Source organism: Corvus brachyrhynchos, unplaced genomic scaffold (genome assembly GCF_000691975.1).
Source record: "Corvus brachyrhynchos isolate BGI_N302 unplaced genomic scaffold, ASM69197v1 scaffold65, whole genome shotgun sequence".
In the NCBI taxonomy this organism is placed as follows: domain Eukaryota; kingdom Metazoa; phylum Chordata; class Aves; order Passeriformes; family Corvidae; genus Corvus; species Corvus brachyrhynchos.
Genome location: NW_008238365.1, coordinates 1,223,876 through 1,235,494, shown reverse-complemented (window position 1 = coordinate 1,235,494; position 11,619 = coordinate 1,223,876). Strand labels below are relative to the sequence as shown.

Below are 11,619 nucleotides of genomic sequence, written 5' to 3'. Positions count from 1 at the left end.
GGCCGCGGCGGAGCCGCCCCCCGGGCCGGGCCGTGCCGTGCCGTGCCGGGGGTGCGGGCGGGGAAGTTGTTTTCTTTCTCCTTCAGGGCGGAGATGGAGGGTTTGGGGTTTTAAATTTCAGAATATTCGCAGTCAGCGCTCCGGCCCCCGCCCGGGTTTGTCCCGCCGGGCGCTGACTGCGGGCGGGGGTGACTCAGGGCAGCTCCGTGGGGTCTGCGGGATCCAGCCCGAGGGTTTGGAACCGTGGAGTGGTTTGGATGGGAGGGGACCTTAAAGCTCATCCCATTCCCCGCCCTGCCACGGGCAGGGACACCTTCCACTGCCCCAGTGGCCTTGGACACTTGCAGGGATCCAGGGGCAGCCGCAGCTGCTCTGGGCACCCTGTGCCAGGGCCTGCCCACCCTCACAGAAAGGATTTTTTCCTGTGAGCTCCCTATCAGAGCAGATTTAACCATTCCTGTGGAAATTGCCACGCCGTTTCCAGTCCTGACGTTCCTGAAGCGATGGGATGTGACTGTGAATGAGCTGCTGGTCCAGAGGATGTCAAGGAAAACTCCCCGGTGCTGCCTGTGCCCGTGAAGAACTACAACTCCCCATGGCAGAAGCTGCTTTGCTTTAATTTCAGATGATTTTTAGCCTTCTATGAAGTTGGGGATTTTGTTTATAAGTGATTCCCTGTCAGCTGCTATTGGAATGATAAGCAGGTGTTAACGCTCAGAAGAAAGGACTTAGTGAAAGGTCTGATCCCAGTGGCTTTAGTTCTTGGGATCCTTTTACATCGTGCTGGGTAAGGCTGTTTAATCTGAAACCTAAGAGGGAGCAAGTGATGCAGTAGTTTGCTAACAAGTATTGCAATGAAATTGCTTATAATTGAGTTTATTGCTGTTAATACTATGGTAAGAATAAGCACTCTGTGGTGAGCTGTCACACCTGGGTTTGGTTTATGTCACTGCTGCTCTTTGTTTTGCAGTGTGAGGCTCAGACAGCCTCAGCTTGACCAAATTTCAAGTTGCTCTGTGTTCCTCACTGCATGTTTGATTCACCATTCACTGAAGTATTTGAGTTTACTTTCCAAACTCTGCCAGTGTTGCTCTCTCCTTGTTTGAGGTCTCCCCGTCCTTTGGTCTGCCAGAAGAGCAGGTGTTGAGAGCATGTTTGTGGGTTGGGTGGTTTGATCCCTCAGGAATGTGGGATCAAAACCAGGACAAGGCTGGAATGTTGCTCTCAATCCACCACAGCTTGGCTGGATGTGGGTGTCTGTCCTGGTGCTGTTTAGATGAGTCCAGATCTCCTCAGAGCCAGATGGTGCCTTTTGTTTTGACCATTTTGGCGCATTTTTGTTCCTTTTCTCTTCCCTCCTTGCATGAATCAGCAAGCACAAGAAATGAGGTTTCCACCAGCTCTCTGTTTTCTAAAATTTCCATCCTTCCTGCCATGCTGGGCAGCAGAATTTAGATCCCCAGGCGTGTGCATGGGTTTGAGATGGTTTGGCTGAAGGTCTGACTGGGGCAGTTGCTGTTCATTAACCCAGTTAATCCCCCCTCATTAGGCAAATATTCAAATGAGATCATTGCCAATGAAACACAATATATTTGCTTACCTTTTTTTAGTGTTGTGTCACAAATTATCACTTTTTCCAAATCCAGATCTGGTGCAGTTACATGTTTTTCTCTCACTTGCACTACATCCCACAGCAGTGTGATAACCTCAAGAGTTTTGCAGGGATGGGTGGCAGAAGGTGCACTCCAGTAAAATCTTTTTTATTGTATAAAAAGTACTCTCCCTGATGTTTTTTATTTAGTCTCTTGCTGCTTTGCTTTTCTTTTTTTTTCTTCTTCGATGTGTTTACTCCTCCTCTCTGTAGATACTCTTACGTATGGGAAAGCCGTAGGAAAAGGAGATTTCCTCACATCAGGAGATTTTAGATTTTGGTTGGCTCAGAGAGGCTTTGGAGAGATGATTTAACTTTGTCCATGTGCTCCCATTGATGAAATAAAGTTATTTTTTCAGATACCAGAGGACTGCTCTGATTACTCAGGAAATTGTTTTAATTATTAAATAAGAAATTGTTGCTCACTGTAAAGCGTGTCATGGAGAAAAGCTTCTAGAACAATGCTGTCATTTTTGTGATTCGTGTCAGAGTAAAGGGAGGAGAAATTCCAGTTTCTTGATGGGGTGACTTTATCTTCCTTTTGATGGAACAGCAGAGTCCTCCCTCCATCCACAGCAGGGGGATGTGGTGCCACTGATTTGTGGGAGCCAGAACAAATTGATGTTGATTCCTGTTCTTTTTGGTGACATTTTTTGCCTTTAACAGTGGGAGCAGGAAGATGTGGTATCCTCACAGTTTGTTTCTGGGTTTTCTTTGGCTGGCAGGGCCCTGTTGGAAGCTGGCACCCGAGCAGGAGCTGCTGGGGGGGAAGGATGCTCAGGGATTCCATGAAGTCCTGGAGCGACAGCCAGTCAGACCTGTACAGCAGCGACCAGGAGGAGGAGGAGCAGATGATTTTTGGAGAAAATGAAGATGATTTGGAAGAGATGATGGATTTAAGTGACTTGCCTACCTCACTCTTTGCTTGCAGTGTTCACGAGGCTGTGTTCGAGGTACAGGAGGAGAAGGTAAGGGGGGAAAAGAGTGTGAGGTGTTCTCAGTGTCGATGCAGCTATTGAACATTTTTGTCTGGATTTTCAGTGTATTAATGCACATTGAGGGGAAAAACCCAACCCAGAGTATTTTCCTGATAGCTGAGAGCAGTTACCAAAAGGCAGATAATACCACACTTCTCTAGCCTTAGAAACTTAATAGATAATAATGCTGCTCCCATGGAAAGCTCTTCTGATTTTTTTTTTTTTTTTTTTTTTTTTTTTTTTTTTTCCCTCTTTATCCAAACATGATGGCACAACATCCAAGGGCAGATTTAAATAAAATCTGATTTTAAAAATTACTAATTTAAAAATTATTAATTGAATTATTAAATTGATAAAATCAATTTTATCTTGGGGCCAGGTAGGGACATTTACCTGCTTTTGTTTTGTACTTCAAAAGTGGTTATTGAGGGAGTTTATGTACTTTTTCTGTGAGAAGAAACTGAGTCTCTTCTTTGTGATGTTTCTTAATGTTTTGTAAATGTTTTATTTCAAGCAAGGATCCTGCTAAAAGAGCAAGGTAAATTTGCAGGATGTGTGTTCTGACATGAACACATTGAAAGTGGCTCATGAAGACCTTGTAATAAAGTAAATTTTCTCTGGCCTGTTAGCATTTTATCCAGTCAAATCTTAATTCCTTTTGCTTCCAAGAGCATCAGGAATAACGAGTTCCATTACATGAAAGAATTCCCACACTGTCCTTGCATCCCACATGTGTCGAGGGAGATGCAGCAGCTTTTTGGCTTTAACTCATTAAAGAATTTGGCCTTTCACATTGCAGCTGAAAGTGTTTTATCCAGTTTAGTTCAAACAGCAGAATGTGAGAAATCCAGACAGGGTAAAAGTACATCTTGTTTCATTCTCAGATATTGCCCTTTGTGAGGGGGCTGGCAGGACTGGAACATCCTCACCCTTCTCAGTTGCAGGGTTGAGCCACTCAGTTGCAATTCTGTGTTTGTCAGGTACAAAATTCGCCCTTTGTGCAGCAGGAAGAGGTTTTGTGATTTAATAAAGACCCTGATGTTGTTGATGGGTTGGAGAGAATGCTGCAGGAAAACATTACTTTTGTTAAAGCAAACATGGGCATCATCTGAAGAGTTTCTTCAGTGATGTTTAAACTGAACCTGTCATTGTTTTTATAATGAGGGAAGGCATCACCAGGATTTTTGGGAGAGATCTGTTGGAGTCAGACAAATTAACTGTGGTCACTGGAAAGAGTTTTTAATAGAAGATTCCTTTTCTGCCTGTTTGCTGATCTAGATCTCTAATTAAACAAAATATTACCAGAATTTAGTAAATAAAACTGCAAAGAGATTTATTGCAGACTCCTCATCCAGTGATTTAAATCTGACTTTTTACAGTGGATGAAAATCTACACCAGGAGATTTCCTACTGCATTTACACATGGGGGAAAAAAAAAATCTGTAAATGAGGTCTCTTGTGGATCAGAGAGCTGGTAAATTAATTGAATTACATAATTGAAGATTATTAATTGGATTTCATAACCATGAAATTGATTTTCATGACAATGCAGTTACCAATCTTTAAAGAACTTGAGGATAAGATTCCATGTTCAATAAACCATGGATTTTTTTTCAATTTTTTATTTTTGGGAGTGTTTACTTTGGAAGAGACAAAAATCTTGTATTAATACTCTTACTCATGCTGAGAATTTTGACGTTTTCCTTACACAATTAGTATTTTGGTTTATCTAATACAAAAATTACCTGGTTTGCAGAGTATTTTTGGAGATCATTGATGAAAATTGTGTGCAAGTACCAGTATTTTTGGAGACCTGCACCTCTGAGCAGCTCTCACTAGGTGGCACTTTGTGTATTCTGAGTTTTTTGGGCTCATTCACATCCGTTTGCTCCTGGAATTCAGACTTAACCAGTGAGACAAAGCTGTGCCGCCCTGAGGGTGGATTTACAAGTAGGGAGGGAGGTGTGGAATGTGCAGGTTGAGGCGATTCAGAAAATGGATGGGATTTGGGAGAGGAGAGTGAAAGGAAAATGTCTTTTCACCGAGTGAGAATGTTCATTCTGCATCTGGAGAATGTCTGTGCTTCTCCCCAGGAAAGGTTTGAAGCACTTTTCACAGTCTACGATGAGCAGGTGACGTTCCAGCTGTTCAAAAGCTTCAGGAGGGTAAGGATAAACTTCAGCAACCCCGAGGCAGCAGCACGAGCACGGATAGAGCTGCACGAGACGGAGTTCAGTGGGAAGAAGCTGAAGCTTTACTTTGCACAGGTACAGTGGAACACAGAGATCTTGTACCACTGTCCCTGTTTACTTTATCCCTCATTTGCCCGGGAGCTTCATTTGGGATAAACGTCTGAAATCACCTCAACCTCGTTATTCTACACTGAGCTGTGTCAAAATTCTAGGGTAAAGTTCTGCTTTTCAGCTTGAGCTGAGATTGGTTGGGACAGTGTCTGTGCAGCACCTTCCCCCAGACACACAGAGGGGCTGAAACAAAGTAAGTGGGTCCCAAATTCTCTTTGTAAGAGGTGCTTTGTTCATGTTGGGTTGGCACAGGTCCCTGCACAGGCTGAGTTCTGAGCTGCAGCAGTTCCATGAGGTGTTGTACCAAGAGCTGAACTCGGTTTGTTTTTAAAGCTAGGCTGAACTAAGTGCAGAGAATGGGTGTGCATTAGTGGGGAAATAAACGAAATAAAGAGGGAATTAATATTTGTCATCTCTGTCTCCTGGCTTTGCCTGCAGGTGCAGGTATCCAGTGAAATAGGGGACAAGTCCTACCTCCTTCCTCCACAACCTGTGAAACAGTTCCTGATTTCCCCCCCTGCCTCTCCCCCAGTGGGGTGGAAACAGAGTGAAGATGCAACTCCTCTGATCAATTATGACCTACTCTGTGCTGTCTCCAAGCTGGGGCCAGGTAGGGACATTTACCTGCTTTTGTACTTGCCTTCAAAAGTGGTTATTGAGGGAGTTTATCTACTTGTCTTTCTCTGTGAGAAGAAACTGAGTCTCTTCTTTGTGGTGTTTCTTACTTGAATGAAGTGATCCATCCATCACTTTTTTCCCTTAATTAGTTTATTGATTGAAAGTGTAGCACAGAACTGGACTGTGAGGGAGGCTCCATCACACCCACATACTGAATTTTGTCAGAGCCTCAGGATTAAGGAACAAACAAGTCAGAGAAATGAGAAGTTCAGTCTCTTGCAGATGAGCAGCTCCAGCTATTAAGGATGTCTGGATGCCAATATGGACATTTTGTGTTTGATCATCAACTTCTTTCTAAGCCTTCCTGGGAAACGTGGTGTTTACTTTCTGTGAAAAGCAGGAAATGGGGAGGCTTGATGTGCTGAAATGCTTTTGTAGCTTTTAATTTACAAATGTCGCAGGAATGTACAGCACAAATGATGTCACTTTGAAATGTGTTTGCTGCTTGTGTTCTGATGTCTTCCTGGGAGTTTTTTACATCTCTCCCTTCCTCTAAGTGTCAGTTGAAAGATTGATTGTATTCAAAGTGCACTGTAACTGCTACAGGGACTGTTTTAAGGCATTTCAGAGGTTTGGTGAAGACTGGAGGTTGAGCACATCAAAGATGGGATGGGAATTAATGATTATTTGGTTGTGTTGTTGAAGTTCTTAAGGGGTTTTTGAGATAAATGCTTTTCCTTGGGGGTGTTTTTAACCTGCCTCTTCCTGGCTGCTCTCAGGGGAGAAGTATGAGCTGCACGCAGGGACAGACTCCACCCCCAGCGTGGTTGTGCACGTGTGTGAGAGTGAGACGGAGGAGGAGGAGGAGATCAAGAACCCCAAACAGAAGATCCTGCAGACGAGGCGCCCAGACCCACCCCCCACCATCCTGAGTGACTCCAAAGCCTTCGAGTGTGCCCTGGAGGTGGGGGGCACAATGCCCTGTTAGAGCTGAGCTGCTCCAGGTGGTACCAACACCAGGCACCCGATGAGTCCATGTGTTGCTGTCTGTGCTGCTGCTATAGGTCACAACAGATCTGACTTGTTGTCTCTCATGTTCAAGATTTTGGATGCCAATGCTCTGAAAAGCACTTTAATTTTAGGGACTAGTCCCCCCTGAGTGTAGCAAATCCACCTGACTTGAAATAGTGACAATTAGGGAGTCTGGCTGTGTTTCAGTTTTTTAAGATGTCGCCCTTTCCTCTCTGTTGTACAGTGTGATGTTCCAAGTGCTGAAATAATCTCTTCCTGTCACAAGTGGGTTCCAGCAAGTTCCTTGTACAGCAGTTAAAAGCTGATCTGTCCAACAGCTTCCAGTTTATCTAATGTTAAACACAAGTGAAATGCACTCCTTATGCTCCAATTCCTTGCCAGCTGAGGTGAAGGTTAACCTTTGCTTTTCTCAGAAACACCAAGTGTGTGTTTGTAGTTTGACATGAGGCACAAATACATGGAGAAACTGAATTCAGGGGCTTTGGTGACTACAGGGAGGAGAACACCAGAGGAAGAACCTCAGAGTCTGTCACCAACACTGCTGCACTGGTATCTGTGGTGGTGCAGACACCTAATTAGGAGTTAATTACAGTAGTAGAGTGAAATATGGATCTGGCTGTCGAGTGTGTTGTGTCTGATCCTCTCTGATGATCTGGGGATGTTTATTCCTCTGGCCTCCACATCTGAATAAATCCAGTGACTGTTAGGTCCTGGCAGGAGCTAAAACATCCAAGGGTTAATTGTAAACTTCTCCAGTCTGTTTTGTATTTTCAAAGACAATCAGTTGCCTGGCTTAGCCAGTTTTTATGCAGTTTCAGCCCTTGTTTGCTGTTTTTCGTGAAGACTTTTTCTGTGTGGCCTCCTGTGTGTCTGACAGAGCATCTGCTGCTTCTGAGACCAGGATGCATCTTTTAGATTACAGATCTTTGATTTTGTGATCTTGTGTTAAGTGTTTTAGTAGGAGGAAAATATGCCTTGGTATAACAACACCTGCTCCTGTGCTTTTATGCTGTTTTATAGCCAAACTTTTTTAGTCTAGACAGATTCTTCTTTTTTTCTATTTAAAAAGATACAATGATTTGTGAACAAACCAGGCTGCTGATGTTCCTGTGTAGAAATCATTCCAAAATTCAGATTTTTCAGATTCATTTCAGTGTGTTTCAGTGTTTCAGTTGTACATGATGTGCTTCTTGAACTTCCAGAAGTGTTTTCACTTGACTGACAGCAGGGGGAAAAGGAATGGGCAGGGATTCTCATGGATGTGGAGGTTTTCAACTCGGTGTTGTGCCAGCTCAGGATCCCTCCTGCCACCAGCTTCAAATTGGGATCCTGCAGGCAGGTCCTTGCTCCAGAGGCAGGAATAGGAACAGGACTGAGTAAAAAGGTAGGGAAATGGGGTTTGTCCATCTTGCCTCCACAGGTGCAGTATTTATGTATCTCTTCAGGTATTGAAATGACTCCAAGTCCAGCTTCACTGTCTCACTGTTCCATGGAATTAAAGGTAAAAAACCCAGCAAAAACCTGTGTTATCCAGCAGGCTTGTGGATTTTTGAAATTCCAGAAGTCCAGTTTGGATTCTTTGTTGTGTTTCTATTTTTTAAATGATTTCATTTCTACCCCAGTGTAGAAGTTGCTGTAAGTAGGAGTAAGTGGAAAACCTTCAGAAACAGTTTTATAAGGAGAATCAAGTGTGATGTTGTGGATGTGTAAATGTGTAAAATGTGGAACAACATTCCAGCACTTTCCATTGTGTAAAGACACTTCAAATAAAACAATGCAGTGCCATTCACACTTGGAATTTTAACTCTGTTCCATGTTGGACCAAGGTGGATATGTGGGATTTTTAATGGTGGTGTCTGCTTGAATGCTCCTGGTGGCAGATGGGACAGGAGACTCCATGTGCCTCGGAGCTGGGGGGTGGCAGGGACCCACAGGAGGGATTTGGGAGCTTGGATCCTTACAGGGACCGCTCTGGGTGGGAAGGAGAAGCCAAACAGAGGCTTCAAAGCTTTAATGAAGCCATTGATCAGTATCAGAAGTGATTCTGCTGCACTCCAGGGTGACAGCCTGCCTTGGACAATGAAGCTCAAGTTTGCTTCATTCCCTCCACGCCATGATTCAGTAATCCTCATCAGAACCTGTTTCTCCTAATCACTGACCTGCTGTTAAGGGCTATTTTTAGCAGCAAGCTTGCACAGAGGCACCAACTCAGCCCTTTCTGAGCTTGCACTTTGTATAAATAAATACCCCAAATTCCTTTAAAATGTTCTCCTTGAGAAGCAGCTGAAACTTGTGGTGTTTCTTTGTGTTCTGGAGCTATGGGAGTACTTTGGGTTTGTTTTATAATAGCTGAGAACCTGTGATTGCAGCTCATCATTCTGAACTGCTTCCCCTGGAAAGACCCTGTGCATAAAATCCCAATTGCTTCATTTATTCCCTGAAAGGTTTCATTTCCATTTTTGCCTGGGTTTGGATCAGGGATATTTTTTAGCCCAGAACAGAAGGTTGGTCTGTGAATCTTACTGGGTTTTGTTTATTTGCAGCACTCTCAGTGTAAAACTTGCTAGGAGAGATTGCTGGTGTGGATAGAGACCCCAGCCAAGCCTCATCCCCTTGGAGAAAACAGAGCAAGAGAAAAGACTTGTCCTGTAGGTATTGACCCTGAGATGAGGGTGAGTGTGACACATGGCTGTCCCTGCCATCACTCACAGCTCCAGGGAGGTGTCACAGGGTCTGATTGTCTCTGTAAAACAAGAGCAGAGCCTAGAAAGCAGAAAACACAGTGTTTTAGGTGTTACCTAACGTGTTAAAATCCTGCTCTGAACCAGGACTGTAACACTTTGACATGTTCAGGCATGTAGAGGGAATGTTTGATTCCCCTGGTGAAGGGAACATATTCCAGCCACCAGCAGTACCGGGGTGAGGCAGTGGGAAAGGCATTCTGGCAGTCTGGTTTGCTCTTACATAAAACAAAAATAACCAATTCAGTGTCCTCTGTGGCTCTGTGTTGGGATCACAGGCACAGGAGCAGGGATTGGGAGAGCAGCCAGGCTGAGCTGTGGCCTCCTGCTGGGACAGGTCACCTCAGCTCCCTTCATCCCTCCCAGGGATGTCTGGTAATGATTTCTGAGGCTGTGGGTGTGTGGAGATCACCGAGGGCCTGATTTCACAATACAGTTCCAAACTCAATAATAATTTCTAGTTGGTCTTGATATCTGCTGTGATATCTGTTCTCTCTTTGTTCTCACTGAGACACTCCAGGCTCTGCTCTGCCCTGCCAGGTGCAGGCAAACTGCAGATTAACCAGCAGAGCTGTGAGCTGAGCTGGTGTTCCAGGAGGAGTCAAAACCTGCTCCATGATAAATTCAGTGAGACTTCACACCTTGTAAGGCTGTGTCACTTCTTAGGGGTTGCTAAGGCTGTAGTGAGCCTGGAGTTAATTCAGAGTTATGTTTTGTCCTTTGATGTTCATTGACTTCATCAGGATTGTTCTGGAGCATCCCAGAGTCTCCTCTGGTCCTCTTTCAATGGGATAAGCTCAGGGTTGGTGACTGTAACTGATGTTGGCAGCAGAGCTTTACAGTAACAGTGTATAAACATTTATCTGTACATGATACAAATGCATCTGTACATTTAACAGTGTATAAACCTGGTGTGTGGCTCTAGCTCATAGTAAAGGCTACAAATTTAGGACCTGGTGAGGGACAAACCCTTAGGAAAGTCCCACCCTCCCTCTCTACTGTCAGAGAGGCTTTGAGAACTCAAATTTGCTTTTACTTGGGCTGCCCAACACTCAAAGGGGTCGGTGTCTCCCTTCCTGTACTACTTAAATTGAGTTATTATTTTTATTAATTTACATTAATACCTCTTCCAAGTTATGGTTGCTCACTGTTGAAAGAAGCCCCTTCTGCTCTCCAGAGATACAGCCCAGGGAAGGTTTGTGGCTGGAAAACCACTCCCGTTCCCGGGAGAGCCTCGTGTTCTTGCTTGTTTATGCAGGATGGGGCAGTCATTGTAAGGAAACCAACCAAGTGAAATTTATTCCCTTGAAAAGATGATTGGTGAGTAATCCCTGTGGGATTTCAGTCTGAGGTTTTAAGGAGCTGCACAGGGCTTCAGTGGGATTGAGCTGGAAGTGACTAATGTGGGTGTTTGTAGCTGTACAAAAAATTTACTAGATAATTGGATCTGGAAACCCTGGCTTCTGGTGAAAAAGCCTCTGTGGTTGTGTTCTGTGGTTCAGCGTAGAAACCAGTCCATGGTGGACACCAAACTGAGGCATGACCTGGGTTAGGGGCACAAATGTTCCTGGAGGAGGAAAGTGAGAGCTGCAAGGTGATGAAGCACCTCATTTGTCATCCAAACTGTACTCTGGTCTTCCCAAGAAATCCACTGCAAATGTTTATGGACCATCAGGATCCCCCTGTTGCTGCCTTCCACATGGAGGCAGGATTCTGTAAGGAGCAGGTTTATCCATGTTTCAGGTTGCTTTATAAGGGAGCTGGGTGATGCGGCTCTGGCTGCAGCTGGGGCAGCTGAAATGGATGATGGGGGGAAACATCTCCTGCACAGCAGCTCAGCAACCCTAAACCACGAATGGAGCCTGGACTGAGGGCTGTGGCTTGTTCCTGTGGTTTTCTGGGAGGTCTAGGCAGGGGACAGATGGCTTTTATAAGTATGATTTCCACAGGAAAAATCCGGACAGGCACTGTGGTCACCGTTCTCCCCACTCATTGGTGGGAAATGCAGGTCAAAGGCGAGGATTCCTTTCCAGTTTGATCCTTTTGATTCCACTGACGAGTGGACAAAACCACTCGTTCCGTCTTTGGGCTGGATGTGCTTGGGCTCCTTCTCCCAAAGTGCCTGGGAGACCTTTGGGCATCGAAGAGCCGCAGAAACCGGGCTGTTCCCAAAGCTTGGGAGCTCTCGCTGTGAGACGGGGGTGGGGGTTCAATCCCAGACTCCTCCATCCCCTTCAGCCGCTACCCGGCGGGCCCAGGGGCACCCGCAGCCCCGCACCGGCCCCGGGGCGCGCTCT

The 11,619-nt window shown here is 45.0% G+C and overlaps 1 protein-coding gene across 2 annotated transcripts; it reads left to right on the top strand.

Annotated features, from left to right (window-relative positions):
• The first annotated feature begins 373 nt into the window (after positions 1-373).
• RCAN3 (RCAN family member 3) lies at positions 374-8,375 on the top strand. Of its 2 annotated transcripts, XM_017736175.1 has the most exons (5): positions 374-787; positions 2,377-2,619; positions 4,722-4,895; positions 5,370-5,541; positions 6,329-8,375. In XM_017736175.1, the coding sequence occupies exons 2-5, from the start codon at positions 2,425-2,427 to the stop codon at positions 6,535-6,537; spliced, it is 750 nt and encodes a 249-aa protein (XP_017591664.1). In that variant the 5' UTR covers positions 374-787; positions 2,377-2,424; the 3' UTR covers positions 6,538-8,375. The 2 variants fall into 2 exon arrangements, with proteins under 2 accessions (XP_017591664.1, XP_008633275.1); XM_008635053.2 differs by lacking the exon at positions 374-787 and having other exon boundaries at positions 842-2,619.
• Positions 8,376-11,619: the final 3,244 nt, after the last annotated feature.

Bases quoted from the DNA above. Each gene is read 5' to 3' on its own strand.
- RCAN3 (XM_017736175.1), top strand. From the start codon at position 2,425: ATGCTCAGGGATTCCATGAAGTCCTGGAGCGACAGCCAGTCAGACCTG. The intron at 4,896-5,369 runs GTACAGTGGAAC...CTTTGCCTGCAG, and splicing joins TGAAGCTTTACTTTGCACAG to GTGCAGGTATCCAGTGAAAT. The intron at 5,542-6,328 runs GTAGGGACATTT...GGCTGCTCTCAG, and splicing joins TGTCTCCAAGCTGGGGCCAG to GGGAGAAGTATGAGCTGCAC.